Source organism: Antennarius striatus, chromosome 22 (assembly GCF_040054535.1).
Source record: "Antennarius striatus isolate MH-2024 chromosome 22, ASM4005453v1, whole genome shotgun sequence".
NCBI lineage: Eukaryota > Metazoa > Chordata > Actinopteri > Lophiiformes > Antennariidae > Antennarius > Antennarius striatus.
The window spans coordinates 5,682,066-5,707,217 of NC_090797.1; the positions used below are offsets into that span (position 1 = coordinate 5,682,066).

At 41.9% G+C, this 25,152-nt stretch overlaps 1 protein-coding gene across 1 annotated transcript in view; it reads left to right on the top strand.

Annotated features, from left to right (window-relative positions):
- The window catches only part of pcloa (piccolo presynaptic cytomatrix protein a), a 46,120-nt gene that overhangs the window by 17,950 nt on the left and 3,018 nt on the right, over positions 1–25,152 (top strand). Inside the window, exons 5-26 of the mRNA XM_068306897.1 lie at positions 1,480–5,548; positions 5,871–7,414; positions 8,223–10,290; positions 11,810–11,857; positions 12,411–12,493; positions 12,658–12,733; positions 13,911–14,036; positions 16,253–16,361; positions 16,749–16,813; positions 17,205–17,389; positions 17,687–17,737; positions 17,911–18,041; positions 19,229–19,255; positions 20,266–20,359; positions 20,490–20,561; positions 20,656–20,902; positions 21,463–21,705; positions 22,722–22,910; positions 23,896–24,037; positions 24,167–24,228; positions 24,432–24,566; positions 24,878–25,023. Coding sequence (XP_068162998.1) covers positions 1,480–5,548; positions 5,871–7,414; positions 8,223–10,290; positions 11,810–11,857; positions 12,411–12,493; positions 12,658–12,733; positions 13,911–14,036; positions 16,253–16,361; positions 16,749–16,813; positions 17,205–17,389; positions 17,687–17,737; positions 17,911–18,041; positions 19,229–19,255; positions 20,266–20,359; positions 20,490–20,561; positions 20,656–20,902; positions 21,463–21,705; positions 22,722–22,910; positions 23,896–24,037; positions 24,167–24,228; positions 24,432–24,566; positions 24,878–25,023 — 9,912 coding nt within the window. The remainder of the gene's footprint in view (positions 1–1,479; positions 5,549–5,870; positions 7,415–8,222; positions 10,291–11,809; positions 11,858–12,410; positions 12,494–12,657; positions 12,734–13,910; positions 14,037–16,252; positions 16,362–16,748; positions 16,814–17,204; positions 17,390–17,686; positions 17,738–17,910; positions 18,042–19,228; positions 19,256–20,265; positions 20,360–20,489; positions 20,562–20,655; positions 20,903–21,462; positions 21,706–22,721; positions 22,911–23,895; positions 24,038–24,166; positions 24,229–24,431; positions 24,567–24,877; positions 25,024–25,152) is intronic.

Here is a 25,152-nt window from a genome sequence, read left to right on the forward strand (position 1 = left end):
CAAAGCTCCAGAGAGAGCTGAAGAGGAGAAAAAGTTTGGTAGTAAAGTTTTTGAAAAAGCTGATATTGACGGGGACATTGCTGAACAGGAAATATCTGGAAAGATTCATGTGGAAGCATTGGCTGAGACAAAAGTGATGAAAGACAATGCTGATGTAAAAAATGTTGGTGAGGAACCCACCAAAATAGAGAAAAATGAGGGCAATATTATTGAGAAAGCAGGAATTGAGAATGAATCCTCTAATAGCAAAGCAGTTGAAGAGGAGGGAATTCAGAATAATCCAGCGGAGAGGGCTAACAAGTTAAAAGCTGATGAAGGGAATGCTGTTGAAGGAAAAGCAACTGAACGGGAAACAATGAAGATGGAAAATAACAAGAAAGCTCAGGAGAATAAGGTTAATAAAGCAGAATCGGCTCCCACTCCCTCCTCTACTGACACAGGGAATGCTTATCCAGTAATAGAGCAGAAAGAACCAGAAAATGCCAAAGAGCTTGACACTGCTGTTTCTAAAGAAACCCCAGTGCATAAAGAGGAGAAGCAAACCCCTCCTGTAACAATATTAAAAGCAGACGATACATTTCAGAGAGCAGTTGTAATGTCTGATGATAAGGGCAGTGTTACAGAGTCAATATCAGCTGTAGAGATCGTGTCAGATTTCACCATGGAGCCACAAATCAGAGTTAAATCCTGTGAGGTTGACACAGAAACTGATTCAAGGAAGGCAAACAGTAGTGCTGAAAATCAACATGAAATAGAGAAAGAGATATTAGTTCTGACTGACAGAGAAGACAAACTGCTGGAGAAAGTCACAGCCCGAAAAATATTAATCAAAGAAAAGGAAGAACAGCAAGACAAAAATGCAGCACAGCTTGTTGTAGGTGATATCCATGATCCTATTTCAGGATCAGAATCAAGCAAATCCTGTGACAAAGACGGCAGAGTGCTGCTAGATGTTGGAAAAAACACAATATCAAAGAAAGCTGAAAAAGCAGAGACAGCGTTTGAAAATGGAGGTGTGTTTGTATCAGTAGTTTCAACCCCAGTAGAACCTGAAATCCCAGTCTCTGTAGTAAGTGAAGACGATAAAACCCCAAAGGAGAAGAATAATACAGAGGAACCACGGACTGCAGCTCAGCTTCTGAGAAAGTCCAATGATGAAGATGCAGTCTTTGAGGTGACAATAGTACTTAGCATATGTGGTGGTAGATTATATACTCTATTATCTTTCAAATTTTATTCCTCCTATATTTGAAAATACTGTATATGTAGGGATATTGATGTTTTTGTAAATGGGAATGTCTGAGGTACTGGAAAAAAAATACACATTTTTAACTAATGGGTTTCAGTCAAAATATTTGTCTCTTAGATTCTCACTTGTTAGTCCTCAAAATGCGACATATGCACATGTAACAAGCATACTGAAGTTACATTTTTCTTTATTGTGTCGTCTGATAACATTGTCTTCTCTCAAATCAACAGGTCAAATCAATTGAGACCTTGAAAGAGCTAGGAGAAATAGGTGCCAAGGAGGGCAGTCCTACCAGCCCATCAGACCTAGCAAAATTGGAAAGCACTGTCCTTCCTATTCTTGAGGCGCAGGCAACCACGCAACCAAAGGATGAGGAGAAATTAACAGACACCCTGAAGAACAGACGGAAATTAGAGGTGCTTCCTCTCTCGCCTGACTCACCTAGCTCAGAGGATGATAGAGAACTTTCTACCAAAGGTACGACAAAGAAAAAGCTACTAGTGCCCATGGATGTCAGAGCTGATTCCCTTGATGATAGCAGTGAAAGCTTTGGAAAGGAAAGTCCAATGTCAGGTGATGATGAAGAATTCATAAGAAAACAGATAATGGAAATGAGTGAGAACGAGGATGCTTCCCCATCTGATGAGGAAAATTCAATCCACCGCAAGATAAGAGAGGATGAGAAGAAAAAAATGGAACAGAAAAAAATCGAGGCTGGACAGAGGAGCGCATCAGGGAAAGCCAGGCGTCTTACAAAGAAAAGCACTATAAGTCCAGATGATGAAGAAAAGCAAATCGAGGTGTCTGTGGATAAACCCGACAAAGACAAAGAAGAGGAAATAAAAGACCAGGAGTTTCAGACTGGTACTGCAGTTCGCAAATTCCAAACAATGGAGCTCAATACAACCAGCAGCTCTATACATTTACCTATTGATGATGGAGAGCTAGAAATGGAAAGCCTTACTGACTCTCCAGATGATCGTTCTCGAGGTGAGGGGTCTTCGAGTCTACATGCATCCAGTTTCACTCCTGGGACATCTCCAACATCCATCTCATCACTGGATGAAGATAGTGACAGTAGCAGTCCCAGTCATGGTCGTTCTGGTGAAAGCAAACAACACAGGAAAGCCAAACACAGACAAACTGGTCAAATACTACCAACTATTGAAGACTCTTCTGAAGAAGAAGAATTACGGGAAGAAGAGGAGCTCCTTAGGGAGCAAGAAAAACAGAAAGGCTCAGGGAAAAAGTCCAAGAAGGACAAAGAAGAAATTCGAGCACAGAGGAGGCGAGAGCATCCAAAATCAACACCAAGCAACCTGTCCCCCATTGAAGATGCCTCACCAACAGAAGAACTGAGGCAAGAGGCTGAAATGGAGGAGATCAGAAGATCATCCTGCTCTGATTTCTCTCCCAGTATTGATTCAGATCCCGAAGGTTTTGAAATTCATGCTGCAAAGATTGCAGCAGTCCAGAAAACATATAAACTGCCAACATCAGTATCTCTTCACTCCCCAACAGATCAAGAAACTAATAAACCACAGAAGAAAACATTGAAATCTGCTGATGAGGCTTATGAAGAAATCATTTTGAGGGCTACATCTCCAACTGCTGACAAAGCTGAGATTCAACCAGGAAAAGAGTCCCTTTATGGTGGCATGCTCATTGAAGACTACGCCTATTCATCTCTCATAGACAATTCAAACGCTGATTTTGTGGAGCCAGAAAAGATGGTTGTTCCTGCTCAGCCCAAAAAGCTAAGATCTCCAGATGAAGTTTATGAGGACATGATAAAGAAAAGGAAAGAGTTCATGCAGCTGGAGCAGGAATATCAAAAGATGCAGCCCCAAAATGAAAGTACTAACCCAGAAATTATCTTGCATCCTCCTGAGAACATCCTCTCCAAAAGCAGTACAGTCACATCAGGCAAAGATGGAAAACCATTGTTGGATGCTGAAACTGCCTATGAAGAGCTAATGAAAAGAGTGCTGACTCCTGGAACTAGCCCAACTCAACAGGAGCCAGACGTGGAAGCCATTGCTTCTAGAAGGGCACTCCATCCCATCCCAGACTTAAAAGTGACGCAGTGCTCTTCAGGAGAGTTGTCTTCTGATGATGAGAGTATTAGCAAAACAGAAGAGGGGACAACTGCAGTATCAGACACAACATCAGCCATGCAAACGGAGCTTGTGACAAAGGTTTCAGAGCCATCCCTGTCATCTGAATTGGATAATCAAACTCATGCCACATTTCCGGAATCCCAGGCTGACCTTGTGGATTTATCTGGTGCACTCCCAAGAACATCAACGCATGTGATTGCCAGTGTATCACCTTTGCCTACAGTTCCTCAGTACACACCCAGTATTCCCAGCGTAGTGTCAACTGCCCCACCAGTACCCCCTAAGCCTAGCATTCAACTTAAGGCTAATTCTCAGGATAAAGCAGAAGTACCTATTGCACCACCACTGCCTCCTCCCACCCCACCAAAACCTACCGTTTTTCCAAGGAAACCTCCAGTTCCTCTTCCACCTCAGGCTTCAACAATTCCAGTCAGGTCAGAAGAAGAGGCCATTACTACTACGGCCCAAGGACCATCCACAAGACAAGCGGGTATACCAGTGTACAAACCTCATGTTCCCCCTCCTGTTCCCCCAAAGCCAACCATTCCTGTTGGGATTGGGGATAGTAGACCAGGACAATGTGTCAAGCCACCAATTGCCCCAAAGCCTGCCTCACAGCCTTCTTCTCCTGCCCATGCCGCTGCCCTTCCACCGAGACCAACTGTACTTCCTACAGGCCCGACTGAAATAGCCCTCAATCTTAGCCCTTCTTCTGAAAGCAAACCATTTCAACCCTCACCAAAGTCTCCTTCTTCTCCAAGATATGCAAGGAATCTGCGTGACACATATGTGGTCATCACACTGCCATCTCAGCCCAGTTCTCCTGTAGACAGTGTCTCAACCCAAGCTCCCTCCAGCCCTGGCCCAGCATCTCCTTCACGCCAAGATCACCCCCAAAGTTATCACCAACCACTGTCTCAACCTCAGACATATCCACATCAGCATCAACCACCACTTTCTCCTCAAACAACAAGGGTACCTCTGGCATACACTCGTGTCACAGAATCTATTGAAAGTCAAGAGATATGTGGCCCAGAGAAACATGTCTCTAGTTCTTGTCACATCATTGAGGCTATTTCTGCCTCAGCACAGTCACCTGTGGTTACGCCTAATTTGATCAGTCAGGTGGTCACCACAGAAGTGCAAAGGACCCTAGTCTCTGTTGTACATGAAAGAACAGCACCACCAGTACCAGCTCCAAGAGCAAATGGTATCCCAATGACAATAGAGAAATCTAAGCCCCAACTGGCAACTCAGAATGGACAGGCAATTCAACCCTCTGAAGTGGTCGATCTCAGGACTATGAAGGGGGACCCTGAGTCAGATATGAATGGTGTTGATCTGTCTGCTGGTACAGAGGCAAGACATCAGTTTTTTTCAAATGACGCTAACCGTCAGAACAGTGCAGTGCAATCACCAGTGGTCAACCTAAGTACTGAATCATCTACTGTATCTATAATGACCGATAGCATCACCATTGTAACCTGTGCTGCCACAATCCAGCAATCTAATAATGTAGCCATTCCTCAAGTATCTTCATTGCCCCTTCAGCTAACAAAAAACAAAACATTTGAACCTGTTTCTCAAATTATATACAGACCAATTGATTCTCAGCCCCCTTATCAAGTTGGTACAGAGATCCCTATTAACCTCTCGGTTGGATCAAGCACAGGTGGAGGGACTTTCCAGACCAACCCTGTCACTATTAACCCGACTTCTATTGCAAGCGTTGCCAATGGGTTAAGTACAAGTACGTCCACAGTGGCAGGAGCTGTTGACCTTAGCACAGCAAAATCATTCAACACTATAGTATCAATGGATGCTGCTTCTGCAGAAGTGGCCACAGCTGTCATCACAGACAATGATGGCATACCAGTGGATCTCACGGCAGGAAAGCGAACTGTATGCTGTGATGTTGTGTACAAGCTCCCATTTGCCGGAAGTTGCACTTCTCAACAACCTGCCACACCATTGCCTGAGGACCGTTTTGGATATCGTGATGACCATTACCAGTATGACAGATCACCTTATGGCATGAGAGGATTCGGTGGGATTAAACCATCAATGTCAGACACTAACCTTGCAGAAGCTGGCTTGTTCTTTTATAAGAGCAAGAATAGCTATAATTTCACAACAGAGGGTGCAGTAGATCTTACCTCTGCAAAGATTTCTGATACAGGTCAGTGGAGTGACATTGCAGACCTGTCACTTAAATGTCATTTTGAGCTGCCTCTGCTCATTCATGGATAACGTGACTTTTTTTTTTTTGGTTTGTTTTTAATTTCTATTTTTCTTTGGCATGGACAGTTAATTTTTTGTTCAATCTTCACACTATTTTTGCATGCGTCTGCATCTTGTATGTTATATTGTTGTTGCATTCTCGACATTGGAGTTATTTTTTCTTTTCCTCCTTTTTTGTAAGTTGAATACGTCATGGCTTGCTTCCATCTTGACAAAGTCTACATTATTTGGACTTAACTGATATTTTTGACTTTTGACAGGTGAAGCTGTTGACTACTCCAAGAAAGGGACTTACACTGGAATGACAAGTCCACCTTATTCCCAATCCAGAGTCACAAGTGCTGTGGGTACACTCTTTGGTACAAACAGTGTTTTGAGGTCATCAAATGGGGTGGTGTATTCCTCTGTTGCAGCACCAATACCATCTACATATGCCATTACGACACAACCTGGGTCAATCTTTAGTACAACATACAACACCCTGTCAGGTATGCATACGAGTGACACCATGCCCTCTTTGTCCGATCTCCAAAATGTTCCACTAACACGGTCCCACAGCTTCCTATCCACCATCTCCACTGCTGCAGTAGACGAACAAGACAGTGCTCCCCTCAATCTAGAGCTCTCTAGGGGCGGCACTACTTCTGCCTTTGCTGTCAGCACAGCAACAACCTCTTTATCGCTTGACAGCTATACTGATGCATCCTTGGAAGCCATAGCTGCTTCACTTGAGGCTTTATCTTCACCAATGGTTCCTGGGGATGACCAGTATCAGGCAGAACGTGAGAGGCTAGAGATGGAGAAACTCAAGCAGCAGCGTTTGGCTGAGGAATTAGAATGGGAGCGCCAGGAAATTCAGAGGTTTCGAGAGCAAGAACAGATCATGGTACAGAAGGAATTGGAGGAACTTCAAGCCATGAAGCAACAAATCCTGACCCAACAAGAAGAGGAAAGACAGGCTCACCTTATGATGCAGAAAGAAACCTATGCTCAGCAACAGCAGCAGCTTGAGCAGATACAGAGACTCCAAGAACAACTGCGCCAACAATTGGAAGAGCAAAAGTTTCGACAGATGTACCCAGGTGGGGACATAACAGGACATGGATTGCAGGAGGCCATTGTCTTAGGACCTGATGGCACAGTGCTGGCCCGAAAGATCACGGACAGTGGCTGCCAGACAGATGAAGAAGATGAAACAGTCAGTAACGCTTATGCAGCAGGAAGAAAAAAGAGAAGTGCAAAAAAGAGTGTTGACAGTTGTGTGCAGACTGATGATGAGGACCAAGATGAATGGGAAGCTCAGAACAGAAGCAGACAAAGTCGTCCACGTACTGCCAGAGGGGATAGAGCTGGACACTCAGAGATGTCTCTACAAGCCCACACTGAAATTTCTATCCAAACAGATGCAGACGGGAGCATTAGAATGGACAGTAGATTGGAGCTATCGGACACTGAAAGGACCTCACCAAAGAAAAGACCTACCCCTTTAGAAATAGATCATCCTCCTAACCTGAAAGTTGATTCCTCTACACTTCGAGCTCCTCCTAAATCTCCCAAAGTGCTCTATTCCCCCGTTTCGCCCTGTATATCACCTAGTAAATCCCTCGAGTTTGTGTCTTATGAGAAGTCACTGGGTGACACAAGCCCACAAAAGCTAAAAGGAAGTGATGATCCATCAAAAGTTTCCCCAGGAAGTCCAAGGGGACCAAAATCCATGCAGAGATCCATGTCTGACCCTAAGCCCATGAGTCCAACTGGAGAAGAGAGGGTAACATCTGGCACTCAGTACAGTGATAACTATACTGTGAGTACTACAAATATAACTTTCATTTATACAAATATAAAAGAACATCAGTGATAAAATACTATGGCAAAGATTTTTCAGGTACATTATTCTAAATATGTCGATGTAGATAACAAATTTGATCTTATTCACACCAGGAAATATCTGTCCTGTATAGACACCAAAAAATCTACTTTCTTTGACTAAATTGATCTGATGTTCATTCTTCCTTTTAATTTCCAGCCCTAAAGAAACAGTTTACATTTTCTCTTTTTGTTTTCATGAGTAAGCCTGTACACCATATTGCTTGGCATTCATGTTACTTTGCAGATACCAGGATTGCTGTGATTTTAAACTGCTTAATGTGCCCTTTTTTGTTATAGAAGACAGTTTTCTGCTAGGGCAATTCTCAAACATACCCAACATGATGGAAAATAAGCTGAGTTTGCATTAAAATATTGAGCTGTCAAAGATCTATAGACCACAGAAGTACATTGCTTCCAAAAGTAATTATTCTAAAACTCCAATTGTAGTGTAGAATTATTATATTTTATGGGAAAAGACTAAACATTATTTTCTAATAAACTTTCATACACTCAATATACGTATACTGCAATGATAGATAATCTGGAATGAGTCTTCTTTTCCCTTCCCGGTTTTACAGTATTATGAAATCCTAGATTATTTAGCCATCATGCTGAATTTTATTTTTTTGTCTTTTTCTCAACAATATGTTAACAAAGAAAACCCTAACCACCTCAATTAATTTTGGAGATTGAGAGAAGTGTTTGAATTACAACAGTTCTGATGAATTTTATTTTTCATACAGGGGAAGGGGTCAGGTGGAACACCGACAGGTACTCAAAAGAAAGTGAAGCGGACTCTTCCTAATCCACCATCAGAGGATGAATCAACAACTGCTGGCCAGACAGCATACAACACTGGCTCTGCTCGCCGAAGAATGTGCCGCAATTCCAACATGGCACGTGCCAAAATTCTTCAAGACATTGATCGTGAGCTAGATCTGGTGGAGCGTGAATCCTCTAAGCTCCGCAAGAGACAAGCAGAATTGGATGAGGAGGAGAAAGAGATTGATGCCAAGCTTAGGTACTTGGAGATGGGTATCAATCGTAGAAAAGACGTGCTACTGAAAGAAAGAGAGAAGAGGGAAAGGGCCTATTTGCAGAGTGTTGCTGATGACAGAGACTACATGTCAGACAGTGAGGTTAGTAACATCAGAGAAACTAGAGGTGGGCGAAGTGGTGCAGAAGATGAAGAGATTGAGGATCATGGTATTGAGCGCCCCAGGACAGCTCCACAATCAGAATTGGATGAATTTGTCCCACCTCAGACCAAGCATGAGTATGGAAAATACTCCCAGTACCAATACCCTCAAAGCCAATACCAGCAGTCTCTCTACCAGACTCCCCAGTCATACCAGTCTCACTCAATCTACTCCTCGGTCCCCTCACTGACTAGCTCTCAGCAGCAGAGTTATCACCAGATGCTCTTGTTGCAAGAGAAAGCTGCTAGACAAGCAGCCCTCCTTTCCGAGCTGGATGCTACTAAATATGAAGTTATTAGCCGCCAGCCTGATCCTACATCTTCAGCGTACCTGGGAGTCAAGTATGACAAGTATGGCAACCACCTTGACCTCAGGGCCTTGGACGTGGGGAGTTTAACACGTACCCCCATGTCAGCTGTCTCTGATTCCTATTACACAGATGTGGATCACCATACACCTCGAAGTTACATGTTGTTAGAAGATGCTGCCGAACTCGCCAAGGGCTCCACGGGGTTGTCTTCATCCTATAGTTTAGCTGAAAGGGAGCTGGCTAAGGCAGAGAAGCTGCTGCGCAGAAGCGCTGCCGATCTTGGGTCTACTGACTATCTGGGATCTACTTCCAGACTTCATACATTTGGAAAGACCCCTGATGAAGAGGATACAATGGAGGAACCCTATGAACTTAAACTCCTGAAGCAACAGCTTAAGCAAGAGTTTAGAAGAAGTACTGGAACAGACAACTTAGAGCAATTAACTGGTCTCTCCCAGCATTATTATGCCCCAAGTTCAAGCATTTCTGGTTACTCCCAAAGACACTATCCAAAGTCAGATAAGTACAGCATCAGTCGTCTTACTCTTGAGAAGCAGGCAGCTAAACAACTTCCAGCATCCATGTTGTACCAAAAACATAAAACTCCACTGTTAGATCCTAAAATCTCCACCAAGTATTCCTCTATTACAGACAACAGAGGCTTAGAAACAGACTATACCAGCTATCTTGGGTCTACCAGTGTAGCTACAAGATCTAGCAGGCTTTCGCAGGATGAAATTACCTTTGGCCTCCGTAAGAATATAGCAGACCAGCAAAAATACCTTGGATCTACATTGGGTGCCAACTTGGCTGGGTCATTAAACTTGGGTCAGAGCTTAGGTTTGGACTCTGCTTATCCTAGTGGTAGTCGCTCAAGACCATCATCCAGGCCCACATCTTGCTATGGCCTGGATTTGTCTATAAAAAGAGACCCTTCCAGCTCTTCACTGAGACTTAAAGGAGATGGTGAAGCATCAGGAGATGGACTTAGCTTTCAAACCCCTTCTGGTCGCACAAAACCCACCAGCCTCCCCATTGTCCAAAGCGGGCGTGGCCGCATTCCCATAGTGGCACAAAACTCTGAGGAGGAGAGTCCGTTGAGCCCTGTCGGGCAGCCTATGGGCATGGCACGTGCATCAGCGGGACCTCTGCCTCCCATTTCAGCTGATTCCAGGGACCAGTTTGGTTCCTGTCTCTCCTTGCAGGACTCTCAACAGCAGCAACATATCAGGGAAGAACCAACCAGGGGTAGGGGTTATGTGCTATTGGATGACCTGCAGGGCACCATGTCAGATAGTGAAGGTAAAGGACAGACTTGTCACATTGACACTCTTTTCCTTCTAAATGTTTCATCCTTGAGTGTCTGGTTATTGTTTCCTTGTTTCCATTTGATATTATGTACAATCTTTAGCTTTTGTGTAGTTGTTAAAACTCTGCATGTGTCTGTTTTTGTATTTAACCCTAACTTTGGTGAATGAATCTTCTGATTTCTGGTGACAGTACTTTGGTCAATCAGTTGATACCTGCTATGCATGCGTGTCTGTGTAAAATTTTTTCAATATCCCATATGTGCTTAATGTATTTTGATGCATGCACCGTTCTGACTGCATTCCAGATGCTGTGTACCATTTACCCAAAGTTGTTCACTGCATGATACCACATAGTCTAATTTTCTGTTACAGCTACATTTTGTAGGATGTTTCCAACATCAAATAGCAATATCTATTTTTCTGGCAATATGTTTTTGTTTTTTTTTATTTTAATTTGTAGCTGTTTCCACTTTAGAAAGATCTGTTCATTCTTTCAAATCATGTCTGTTAATCATACATGGCCTCAATAGCAGAAAAGTTAAAATTTAGGTTAGATTTCTAAAAATTTTCTTGAAAATAAGACTATGAACAGTGCCTCCCCACTAACAAAATTTACATAATTGGTACAAAATACCGTAAGCCGACCCAGTTATTTAGTAATTACTCAAATTTTGTAACCATTCATACATGGATTATATTTTTGGACTATAAAGTTGAACTATACTGTTTATATTAGTTAATAATTGTGTATTTTGTCAAATCTAAGTGTTTAAATATTTTTAAGGGTAAATTTAAAATGTAAAACCAGACGCAAGATGAAAAAGTTACCAAATTTGAACAATAGTAGAAATAATAATGTAAGATAATATTTTCACGGTAGCTGGACCTTGAATGTACTTTTCTCATCAGTTGCAACCCTTAAATGTGCACAATAAATATAACCATTTAACATGCATGTCTTGTCTTGCATACTTGTCATATGTATTGTGATACATCAGTAACTTTATGTTGCATGGAATATATCTGACCTTTCTATAACCTTTATTTATAACGCATTTCCGGCCACACCAGTGAAAATAACATCATTATGGCTCATTATTTTCTGTATTTTTTATTATAAAATGAATAATAATCAACAACAACAACAAAAAAGAAAACAAGAACAGTACAGTTCTGGTTCTTTTAATCAACTCCTGAGCATATGTCAACTAATTTGTTTCACTTTTGATTGATAGATGGATATTTTATTCTAAGCCATCATCACTTAGAGCAGTGTGAAGTTACAGTAAATCAACAATGACATGGTTAGTTTCCATCCTGAAGACGATGTTTTCCTGAAAATTGATGTCATGGTCTTAACAATTTCAAATTCTAGTGGATGTGTCATTGTTTATCTTTGTGAATCATATATTTCATACATTGTAATTGTCTAAATAGAAGAAATAACTGTGTGAATAAATTCATATGAATCCCATTATTTTGCAATGTAAACCCATTTGCCTTGATTCCAGCTTTAAGTGAATCCCTGATGGCTTTGAACAGAGACGATGCAACCAATGGTAGAGTATTAGTTCAGTTCTCCAGGCATCCATAAGCTAATGTACTGTATTAACCTGCACCACAACTCAAATGCATGTTTCACAATTACTTGAAAATGAAATGTTTGGGAGATTTTGGATACATATTAAAACACATTGAAATTATTTTCTATACATCCTGAAATAAATACATACTTATTGTTTTGGAAGAAGCATCCCTTTCTAAAAAAAATGGGATGAAGAATAAAGTCGATAATTTGCATACCCAACATTTACATTCATAAAAGATTTAACACACTATAGGTTATTATTCCACTATGCATATGTACTGATAATGAGTTTATTCACTCTCAAGATTCATTTTAAAAGATTACTTTTAATACTAATGAAAAACACTTTCTCCAACCCTTTTTCCCTCAATTTTTTTAATCTAAATCATTGATGTTTCATGATTTCAATTCTCATACTGGCATGTGACTCCCCTTATATGAAGAAACATATCCTACCTAGTAGGAGGAAAATAGTCCAGGGACTCATGCTGGTTCTTAAGTATGACTTGTTTTTGTCCTTGAAGCCTACCACCTTCGGCGGGAAGAAACAGACTGGTTTGACAAACCTAGAGATGGACGACCAGAGAACGGACAAGAGAAAAGACAGGTGGGAAATACTCCAGTGAAATCAAACCAGAAATGAAATGCATGAAACCACATTCTAATGTGCTGCACATAAATGTCCGTGATGTTAATAATTAATAAGTAATGATTTTTCAATGTCTTACCCTGTACATACATAACATCTCACCCATCGTGTGTGGGCCACAGGGAAAAGGCCCATATTACCCCTTCCCTCACCTCAGGGTTAAACTGCAGAGGGATCTCAAAGACCGCAGTGTCTCAGGTGAGGTACCATCATTTATTACATTGCACTCCACAACAGCAGCCTGCTAACAAGGGAGATGATGTGCATTCAAATAGGCTTGTGTTACAAACTAATGTGTTATTGACTGTGATGCATGCATCAAATTTAATTGACCCCATTGCTTACTGATGGCATCAAATATGCACTGCTCGCTTTCATATCATTGTCATTTTATCGAATGTGACCGATCATGTAATAGATTCAAAATTATTTTGAATGACAATAAAATGTATGGCTGTATTTGAATTATAACATCACACTAGAGCATGTCAACCACGCTTCATGCATCAAGCGTTTTATTTACTTGATGTTCATGCCAGATCTCAGGAAACTGGCAAGTCACTTCCCCTGCCGTCGCATTCCATCACGCCATTCCTCCAGGCCCAAAGCAGGCAGACATTTCATTTCCTGGCTTCCCCTTTTGATTTGGCACTTCTCCACGCTCATCAGTCATTGCCATGCTCAAAATGGCGTATCCCCCATGCTGGATTATATTATGCAATTAACAAACAAACCACAAAGGAAGGATTTTGTTTGTGAGGACCCTTTGCTGAACAGAATCATTTTCCCTGAGTCATCTTATTCATGTTTCCATAGCTATGCTAATGAGTTTATACTGTAAAGGGCAGTTATTTCTCTATGTAAGTAAAGGCCTTTTATTTTGTGACCTGTTAAAGAGAGACAATTGATCAATCTAAATCTTAACTCTAATCTGAAATTGAATAATCATAATTATATAATCTGTTTAACACTGCATTGACCGTGCTGCTACGCTGCTAAACTAATCACATTTAGCAGGGGATTTAGTGAGTTCCTTCCTTCATCTATGGATTTATTCTCCCTAAAATTATGGCTCATATTAAATAAAAATACTGAGATGTTATTTAATTAGAGTTCATTGTTTTTAAATACAGGTTACTCGGAATTATCACAGTCATAAAAGAATATGTATTTGTGGTTCAAGGTGAGCTTTTAGCTACAAGGTAATATAATATAATTTTCAAATGGTAACATTATCAAATATCAAAAGTGAAATCCTGACTTAACAAATTTTTCAGCTATATTATATTCAATACGATACTAAAGAGACCAGTAACTATTTGGTGATGCTGAAGGTGTTTTTCTTTTTTCTTTATTTATTTTTGGTTTTAAACAGGGAATGGTCTGGGGATCCGCGTTGTTGGAGGCAAAGAGGTCCCGGGCTGTAATGGAGACATTGGAGCTTATGTTGCCAAAGTCCTTCCCGGTGGAGCTGCAGAACAAACAGGAAAGATTCTTGAAGGTAACACATAATATTAAATTGTTCCCTTCTTGCAAAAATATTGAAACCAATTTTATTTGTAGTAACAGTAGACTTCCTTTCAGCTTGTCCTCTGCTGTATGTGTTTATTTCATACCTTGTTGTGCATGAGTCTTTTTACTAAAATTACATGTATGTCTTTGATGGTCTTTTTAGTTTATGTTCACTGATAGCATCAGTAAAATGTTATATGACTAGGGGATCAGGAGCGAATCACCAACATTAGAATCACGACACTTTAAGATTCGCACAAGAGTCACATATAAAATACAACCATGGTCGAGTGTAATATTAGATGTGCAGATCTCTCATAAGAAGCTGGTTGAAACTTTAACTCCTTACTGTTTCACCATTGTGCACGAACCCACAGATATACGACCTGTGATTTCACCCTCACACGCCTCTCACTGCCACCACCTCAGGATAAATTGCTGTGTGGTATATTAACAGGAACATGTTTCATGAGGTGTTATTGATTTGGCATTGGGGAAGGGGGAGGGGGGAGTCTGGGAATAGTTAACCCTCTCACCCTCCGAGTCCATTTATCTCCTCCTAGTCGCCTTTAATCTTTCTGTCGAGCCACGTTGAAGGCGTCTTACTACTGTTAAATCTGCAGCCAAAGCCTTTTTGAAGCTTCCTGCTGATCTATGACTATGAATGGTGTGACAGGGAGAGAAAAATGTAGCCTGGTTTGGATCTGTGTAGTGTGTTGTCCATCTGTCTGCTCTCTGGATGTGTGTGTGTGTGTGTGTGTTTGTGTATGTGTGTGTCAGCAGTTGTGTGGGCAATTCATTTCATACTGTCCTGTTCTTGCAATTTTCTTTTTTAAACTCAAATGCGTCGTTTTTTTGCTGTTTTTTTTTTTTTAATTCTCCACTTTTTTTGACAGTCAAAGAGGAGAAATCTTAATATATAAAATTCAAACAAAAGAAATACACCAGGAACAATAGTGGGAAAACTGATTTTATTTACAAAACAGCAGTGTAACTGGGATATTTTCCCAGTTACAGGTCAAAACCCAAGTCTACATCCATTTATGCAAAGTCGAACAACAGTGATTTGAGCCAAATGCTCAGATCATCCAGCTAAAATTGCTCATAATGACATGTAAACAATTCGCAGCTGTCATTTTCAGCATTTTACCACCTTAGTTAACATGTTGGTATACAAACATACAAGTATGTAAATGTGATTTATCTGGGAAATTTTTAAATAAGAAAAATGCATGCCGTTTTCAGCTAGTAGAAAATGAATCATGATAACACCCATAACACTGGAACCAATGAGAAGCACAATGCCTGCAAAATACTTTGGTTCTGCCTGTGGGAATGTGGCATCTCACTTTCTGTGCTCTGAATTTTCAACAGACGCAGGAACTAAGCATCGCGGGGGGGGTGGGGCGGGGGAATCAAAGTGTATCAACACATGTTTGTTTGTCTGATCATACAAATTTTGAAGTGCCAACACATACACAGGCTACAGAGTGTGAATAATTTGATGAATGATGTCATGTGAAAACTTCCCTGTCGTGCACGCACGCAGCCCGAGAGTGTCGTCGCAAACCGAGGACCCTTCTGAGGAGCTGTTTTAATCTGTGTGAGTCCTGCTGCTGAGGCGGGGATGTGTTTTGGAGGATGCAGTGTGTTTGCTGTGTGGGCTTGAGCCTTCGCTGTTGCATTAAATAAAAGCACAGCGGCCTATGTAATCTTTGAGACATTTGTCATTGCTAGATTGGATTTTGCATTCTACCCAGGACTTTAATAATGCATCATCTTTGACATGTTTTCCTGTGAATTCTGCTTTTATAACCAGAATAACATGAGGTCATTTCCCTTTTCTTTTTAACCCAGTTCTGTGGCTGAGCTCTCTACAAGCAGCTTTAACACACAGCTGCTGTTCTGGCTGTCAGCACCATTTATCCCTCCAATTCTGTCTTACAGTGTGATGTTGTTTGAGCTCAAGAATCAAAAGCTTGTTTTTTTGTTTTTTCAAACGATAACTCCGACTGAATTTAATAAAAGGACAGCTTTTAAACCCTAAAGAGTTTCCTTGTTCCCGTTAATATGAATTTACTTCTGGCATGAACTGATCAGATTTCAGTTTGCTTTTAGATTTGTGGTGAAAAAATCTTTTGCAAAAAAGTATTTTGGGTTGTTGATTGTCTTCTTGCGTGCTTTTTTGTTTGCATCCGTGAATAGGAATGCAAGTCTTGGAGTGGAATGGTGTTCTTCTGACAGGGAAAACTTATGAAGAGGTGCAGGCGCTCGTTGGACAGCCATGTAATGAAGCAGACGTGTGTGTCAGACTGTGAGTATAGTCCTGTATTCTTTATTATCTGTGTCATTACCCTGTAATTACTGCTCTCAAATTCCATTTTTGGCTGTTTTATCTTTTTTTTTTTTAACATTTCCTGCCCCTTCATCTCCCAAATGTTCACCTTTACTATTCTTTTCCATCATTCTTAGGACTTCAAATAGCTCAATGTCCCACCCTTTAACTGCACATTATATTCTAAATATTCTTCCTTAAAATAGAGCCCCATTTCTTTCTTCAGTAAATTAAAAGTAATGATGCGCAGACATTTAAAACTGCCAGCTTTGATAGTAATCAGTCCTATTTTCTATATGTGTTCCATCTGCTTGAGTTTTCATTATTACAATTTTATGATGCATTCTTTTTCTGTCTATCGCACAGTGATCTGAACATGCTGGCTGAGTCTGAAGGGCCAGACCGGCTGGATTTCCCAGAGCACAGCAAAGGTGAGTTACAATATTTCTCCTACACTGCCTTTATTCTCTCCCTCCTCATCCTTGTCTTCTCAGTTTTTCCAAAGGGGTTTGTTTCTCCTGCGATTTTTCAACTCTTCAACTCGGCGCCATCTGCAATTATCTCAGCTTCAGCAATGCATTGCTCTTTCTGCATCACTGAGAGCATCAAATTGAGAGCAATGGCATCGTTAAACTCGCTGATAACACATTGATATCCAGCCTCTCTTTTATGAAGGGGGCCTTAAAAGTAAAAGAAACAGACTGTTGACTAGAGGGTGCTTGGTTTAAATCCTTGGTCTGTGTTAGCACATGTTGTTAGACTGAAACACCCTCTTTGTCCATGTTGTATCTTGACACTTGTGTGTGTCTGGATCCCTTTTAGGTGACAGACCTCCCCGGTCTCCAGGCGTTGACCCCAAACAGCTGGCAGCCGAGCTGCAAAAGGTCTCCCAACAGCAGGCTCCCACCTCCACCTCTTCTCCCTGCCTACCAGCCACCACATCAGCGACCTCCAGCCCCGGTCAGCCAGGATCCCCCTCCGTCAGCAAGAAACGCCACCACAGCAAGGCGAGTCCAGAAGGGGTGGTTTGTAATATTCATATTAGAATTGGATTTATCTTATCAGGAATCACAAATGTTCTTGTTTTTATCCTAGTTTGAACGTAGAATACATAAAACGCTCAATACTCATGGATTTTAAGATGAACATTTACAGCATCAGTCACATTTTTGAGAGGATAAACTGTCAGTGAGTGCAGTCAGTACATACCGAACAGCATGACCACCCACTACTAAATACTCTGGGTCCACCTCCACGTTTTTGGCAGCACTGTCTGAGGATGTTGAATTCATTTTTTCTTGTAGACTGCAGAGGGAATGAAGATCCAGTCACACCCCGTCTCTGGTGAAATACAGGTCTGGGAAATAAAAGCATCTGCTTTGCTTAAAGGATGATGTTTTAAATATAAGAGTGTGTGCGAATGTAGCATTTGAATTTAAAAGTGAATGTATAAATGATCGCTTCCTTATTTCTTAGCCGCCTTGGGAGCATTTGAATGCATTGTAATTCAATCTGCTTCTTTTCTCAGCTTCAAATCCACTATGATAAGCAGCTTGGCAACTTGATCGTCCACGTCCTGCAGGCCAGAAACCTCTCCCCCCGGGACAACAATGGCTACTCTGATCCGTTTGTTAAAGTTTATCTCCTGCCAGGGAGAGGGTGAGTTTGGAGTGTGGAAACTACAAACGAACCTCAGATAGTCCAGAACAGGAAACTCGCTGTAGGCTGAATGATAGAAAATATGAAAACTGTGCTCATTTCATAGCTCTCTATCTTTTTAATCCACTTTTGCATGAGGAATCTGACTGTGGAGATATTCCTACACTAGAAAGGCAGCTCCTTTATCAAACCTAATTTCCATTCATTTTAAAAATCGACTTATGATTGATTTTGGCTTACCATGACATCTTTCAATGTGCAAACACATGAGCTTCTTTTGTATCAATTCCATAGCACCTACAGGCTGCACATCAGGTCCGTTGGATGTATAAATTATGTTGCTCCTGTCAGTTTAACGGTACTTATAAGCCCCACATTACTTCCGAATTACATAATCTGTATGTAAATGATGTGAAGCTGCTGTTATTCCTGCTGTTGCTCCCTCAATCGAAGGGGATCCTACTGTAGGTGTGAGTGCAGTCAAAATCAATAGCGCTCATATTTACGTGCAATATGATCTACACTCACTCGCACGTCCAGGGCTCTCTTCCTGACTTTGATTGTGCTGTAATGTAATTGACTCCTCCATTGACTCTTTCTCTGCTGTACTAGATCCCCCCCCCCAAGAGAGAGTGTGTGTTTTTTTCCTCAGATAAAAGCAATAACATATGACTACGGGCTTTGCGGCTGACACTCTAGTGGGTTTTTCAGTTTAACACATGCAGGTGCAATCACCACTCTGTTGGTTACGGAAACAATCACGCTCAAGCAAATGTGTGTCAATAATCGTGCATGTGCTACATGTGTGTGTATTCAATCTATGGGATTATCAGATGCTCACTCACATCACAGATGTCCTGGCAGCAGGTGCTTAAATCTAAATAATAGATTTATATGAAGAAAAAAAAAAACATCTGTAAGTCTCAGAGAATACTTCACATGCTATTCGTGATACATTTACACACAGTTTCAATCCACCGCTGCTGCAGCACAGCCCGGGTCCCTCGCTTTTACCCCTCTCCTAAATGCACACCTGATAAAATCCCACACTGAACCTAAACGCAGCAATCTCCCCTTCCCACATACACATTCACAGTCCAGAGACTCTCTCTTTGACCCCCACCCTCCCTCTGACTATTGTTTCTGTATGTTGTTCTTTATATTTAATGCATGCTGGACCCCCTCAGTCAGGTCATGGTTGTCCAGAATGCCAGGTATGTGACTTGCCCACTTTGGTACTTTGGTTCTCTTTTGGTTGAAATTTGGTCTTCAGTTTGGTGACAGTAACAAGAAGTCCACGTGTTTTCGAACCAATCGATGGCTTGATATACTTATATTCATACCCAAGTTCTACTAACCCCCTTAGAATATACATTTCCCCCACTCCTCCTTTTCTCATGATGTTCCACTCACCTTTTTAATCCCTTTGTGTTTGACTTTATCGGAGTTGAATCCCAAAATATTAACATCTTCCCATCTCTAATATATCACATATAAACCTGTAGTCCCCTGTGTTTACAAGTGCTGTTTCCTCCAGCTAACCCTTGGTAGATGGTCTGTTTTTGTTCATAAACATTGATCAGTTTGTCCCTGTTTCGTGATTAAAATCCTGCAGTAATGTCCTGACATCTAACTGTTCCCTGACGTCCTGCCACATTCAGCACACACTCCCATTGTTTTGCACTGCAGTCCTAGCTGATTCCATTATTCTATTTATTATTTTAGCCTTTGTCCTGACCACACTAAGTCTTACATACTTTAAACCTAGATTTAACTCCTCTGCAAAAAACATCCATCATCAAAAACTCATTCTCTATGAGTCTGCTGTGATGTAGAATATTTTCTTTGCAAAACAAGTGCATTTTTTCAGCTAAGTTGGATTTTGACTGTTTATTTTATTCAATTAAATAATTAGCAGACATATTTAGAAATCATTTTAAGTTTTTCTTCTTTTGCAAACATTTTCACTTTTTTAAGGACGTCAAATTGTCCGGAGACTAAATGACTTGATGGACATCAAAATGGACTTTTTTGCAGCTCCCTCTTACATCATACCCTCCTTCATAGGACCAATCACTGTGCATCACAGTCATTCCCTCCTTTCTAGTGTCACACTCTTCCCTTATCCATCCTCTATATACCCATTCATTGTGCTGTTCCTCTAATCTGTCAAACTTCCACAGATTGATGACAGGTTTTATCTCCCTGTGATCTGTTTCCTCAGTGCTGAGAACAAGAGGAGGTCCAAACATGCTGGCAGGAGCCTCAACCCTGAGTGGAATCAGACTGTCATCTATAAGAACATCCTCCTGGAGCAAGTATGTTGTCAAACACACTTGTCTCATGGGAATAATGGCACAAATTCAATGTCACACACCTGAATGTCTATGTGTGTGTGTGTGTGTGTGTGTGTGTGTGTGTGTGTGTGTGTGTGTGTGTGTGCATCAGTTGAGGAAGAAGACCCTGGAAGTGAGCGTTTGGGACTATGACAAGGGCTCCTCAAATGACTTCCTAGGAGAGGTAAGCGTCTTTGAGAACAGCAGTTTTCCTTACTAGCAATACTTTTGAAAGAAGATGTTCATTAATAAAACTTCTCTGTTTGCCCCCCCCCCAGGTCCTGATTGACCTTTCCAACACAGCCCAGCTGGACAATGTTCCACAATGGCTCCCCCTAAAGGAGCAGAGCGAAGGGGACCACCACCGGCGCTCCCACTCAGGCCAGGGCCGACACGGCTCCTCTAAGCCTTCCTCGCAGCACTCCTCCCCTAAAACCACCGGCTCGTCGCACGACAATCAGGATTCCCCCAAATCATCTGTCATCAAGAGCCGAAGTCATGGAATCTTTCCAGATCCGGCCAAGGGTAGGAGCCAGTGAAATCCCTCCGCCTGCATGACTTCATCACCATCATCCACCGACAAGCTTCTGTACCGCTGCCTCTACTTTTTCCCTCTTCTGTATTCTTTTTCCCACCTCTCTTGCCTCCCTATCTCCGATTCTCTCATCTTTTTCTTCCTGCTATCTTCTTGTCTACTTCTGTTTCCCCATTTCTCCCTCTCTCTCTAGCTGTTTTTTTTTTATTTATACCAGCACCTTTCTATTCTCCCACTTTTTTTGCACACCAATCACAGCAGTAGCTTCATGCTATTTGCTTCCTCGTAGTCTATTCCCTTGGTTGCCATGATGTCACCTGGCACCTAGGCTTAGCTTCCCCCTATCTTCTAACACATAGGCCAGCATGGCCGCGGAAGGCTTTGAAAATATCGGTCAAATTTAGCAATGCTTTAAGATTGTGTAGTTAGCTTGTTGGCTGAATGGGCCAGTTGCTCCTTTACCACAAGTGGTACAAAAAAGGTAGCAAACACAAAGTTCTCCAAATAAAAAGACGCTGTTTCAGTAATTTGGTGAATCTGGTTGTTTTAGACACGCAGGTGCCCACTATCGAGAAATCTCACAGTAGTCCTGGCACATCGAAGCCTTCCCCGTCCGGGTGCCAGAGCCAAAGCCACAGCCACGGACACGGCCATTCTCGCTCGCACGGCACTTCACGCTCCAGCAAAAGCGCTGCACGGCAACGCCATCAAGACGGCGGCGCAGGAAGCGGCAGAGGCGCTGCTATAGCAACAGGCGATGCCCCGCAGCAGTCGCAGCAACCCCTCCAGCCAAGTAAACCAAGTCGCAAATAAAGCCTACGCAGCATGGCCTCCTCGCACTCATCTGTTCCACCTTCTGTTGAATACCCCCCACCCCCCGTTGCTTTACTTTCCTTTTCTATTCTTGGTTTCCCTCTCCCTTTGCGCCCTCAGGCCCTCTCCTCCGTTATATTCACAGTGTGTGAAGCCTCTCACCGCTTTTCTTCTGTGTGTACTCACCCGTACTGTAGCACACTGTATTTGACTTCCCTATGTTGGACCCTTTTTTCAATTAAGAAGCGGCTCTTTTTTAAGCAAAATGAAATTATATAAAAATGTATTAAAAAACATAATTGCTATTTTTTAGTATTAGATAATATGAAAGAGAAATTATAACTAGGTTGAGGTTAGGTTTTTCTGTTTGATAAGTTATTTAAATAAATACATTACATTTTCTTTAGATGAGTGTGATGGAATAGAAATAAAGTAAAATCAGCACAGAGCACAACAACGTCTTCAAATCTCACAAAGACCAGACGAGTGAATTATTTTTTTCATTATTTTATTTTCCCAGAGAGGAGTCTCCTGCTAATCAGCAGTTAAATATTTTGGATTGATTGATCCAAGCAGTAAAAAAGATGAAAGATGCAACCCTAACCCCTCCCTAAAATATAATTTGTTTGTTTATTTGTTTGTTTTGTTAAAAAAAAAAAACGCTCTACCTCCGAGATGGCTGTGCATGCAGTCCTCCACTAACCCCCATGTTTTGTTTGGTCGACTACCGGACCCACAATGCACCTCAGTCGAAGCCACACACCCCGCCTGTCACTGACATGCGGAAGGGGGAGACTGTGCGCTGCACACTGTGGCTGCATGGTGATTGACAGTCAAGCTGTTTTCCATGGTGAAGATAAACCACTCTGAATCTTCATGTTGCTCCCCCCTCCTTATATCCGAAAATGCGACCCGCCCTCCCCCCTCATGCCCTGTGTTTCCTGGCATTGACCTCCTTGACATCCGACCTGCGCCTGCGAAATTAAACATATCCAGGCCAAAGAGGCCGCCTCTCACTGAGGCACCACAGACACAGCGTGGTGGGTGTGCTCACCATTCAGAGGGCCCAGTCTGATTGGCTGCCTGCCCTGCCATCGATCGTGGCGGCCAAAGGGAGCAAAGCAGACAGCAGACACCTGACCCTCAGGAAAGCCATGTCAGAAGAGAGGCCGCAGAGCATCGGAGGTGAGAGTTCGCCCAAGAGTCTCCTCTCTGTCACGTGACTGAAGCACAGATGGAGCGAGGAGAGAAAGAAAGAGTGAGAGAAAGAGAAGTGAGGATGCCATGCTACTAACGCACACCTGCAGAAAGAGGGAGGGCAGTAAGGAAAGACAGAGAGGAAGTTCAACTAAGTTTCTACATCACCAGAGATTCATGCAGCGAGGCACACTTTCTTAAGGGCCACCAACATGGTTCGCTAATACCCCACACACGCACACACACCTTTACTTCTTTGAACTGGTATTAGTGAATTTCTGCAGCACGTTGAGTGGTCTGAAAGAAAAACTGTGTCGACATGGATCCTGTTCTGCACCAACATCCACACATCTCATCACGCTGCCTCATCAGCTGTTTGTAAATGTAAGACATCCGGAAATGTATTTATTGCAGCGATAAATAGAGAGTAATAAATAATTATGGTGCTTATAAAACATTTATGAAATAAAACCCACTTGTAAACATCCGTTAAAGTGTAAAATAGACTCACATCACGTCATCATTATTACCTTAGGTAATGCTGAGATTGAGATATTAGTTATAAACTTTAGTCCATATAGATGACTAACAACGTCTGTAGGGTTTATGTGCCTTGTGTCTATTTTTGCATTAACATATATATGTCATATTTGTCTGGATTTAAGTGTTGGTTTAATTTTGAAGCTTTACATGTGACTTATCATTGTCCTGTCTGTCTGAGAGAAAGACTCTATGTTGGAATGCAAATCCTCGGTGTTTGTGTGCTATTCATCACAACCCAGCCTAATGTGATCTGAATATACTCCTCTTTTGACTGTGACATTAATAATAGTAATTGCAAAGTTGATGAAGATGGACTTGAGCTGGTGCCTAACACTTCTTGGCTGCAGCTTTTCATCCTTGGAGGGTTGCAGAGGTGCAACGTTTCTTCCTGTCTCTCTGTCGTGATGGGTGTCGTTGTATCTCTGCGCAGCTCGATCGAGCTACAGATCTGGCGACGCTCCCGTCACGGCGGCCTCGTTGGACAGCGGCCTGAGCGGCAGCGCCTACAGCCTGTTGGACGAAGAGGGAGAGACAAACGAGGTGGATAGCGCCATCTTCCAGGTGCCACGATTGTAAGTGGATTTGTTTCTGGACTGGCGTTTTGAACTTTTGAAACTAAATTAGGACTTTACGCTTGTGTCTTTTCAGAGTAGAAAGATGCATTGGATTTGTTTTTCTGATTCAATTTTCATTTTCTTTAGTGGAAAGATCCCCAACGGCACAGATGTGATGAAATCATCAATGGGACATGGTGACACTGAAGGTCAGACACAGAGTGATCACACGAGTGTTAACATTACAGCATTGTCATGACAATATTCACACCGCTAGGATTCCAAACACATCATGTTCCAACTTTTCTTTGACTGATACATATTGAAAAGTCTGATTTTCACTTTCCCTGATGTGTTAGCGGTCGGTAGATTGTGGTGTCAAGGAATTCAATGTGTGTCTTTGTGTATTCAGGTAAGTCCCAGGTAATGGGGGAGATAAAGATCGCTCTGAAGAAGGAAGTTAAGACAGAGGGTGACCACCTGGTCCTTGAGATTCTTCAATGCCGTAACATCACCTACAAATTCAAGAGTCCGGATCACCTGCCTGGTAATGAAAAATGAAATGCACATGTGGCGACAACAGAGGCATTTTTGAATTTATGATAACAGAACTAAATCATGGAATGATTGAAAATGGGTGTCAGAGCCTGCTTAGTTGCTGACAGCCCACATACACACCTGTTTTATGAAATGCTACCATCTGACATTACACGTTATTCAGTGCCAACTTTTCTACCACGCAAAGACCACAGGTGTTGTGTTTGTAATTTCCAGCCAACATCCACTTGGTCATGAAACCGCCCGGATTGATTGACACTTAGTGTGTGTGTGTGTGTGTGTGTGTGTGTGTGTCTACAGATCTCTACGTGAAACTCTACGTTGTGAACATCGCAACCCAGAAAAGAATCATCAAGAAGAAGACCAGAGTTTGTCGTCATGACCGAGAGCCATCTTTTAACGAAACCTTCCGCTTCTGTATGAACCCCGCAGGGCATTCCCTACAGGTATTTCCTCCATTCGCTAAAGCTAACACAAACACAGGGTCATGGGTCTTTTTTTTTTTTTACCAAGAGTTTTATGTGAAGATGAAATCTACTTGTATTTAACAAGAGGATTAAACAAGGAGATGGTTA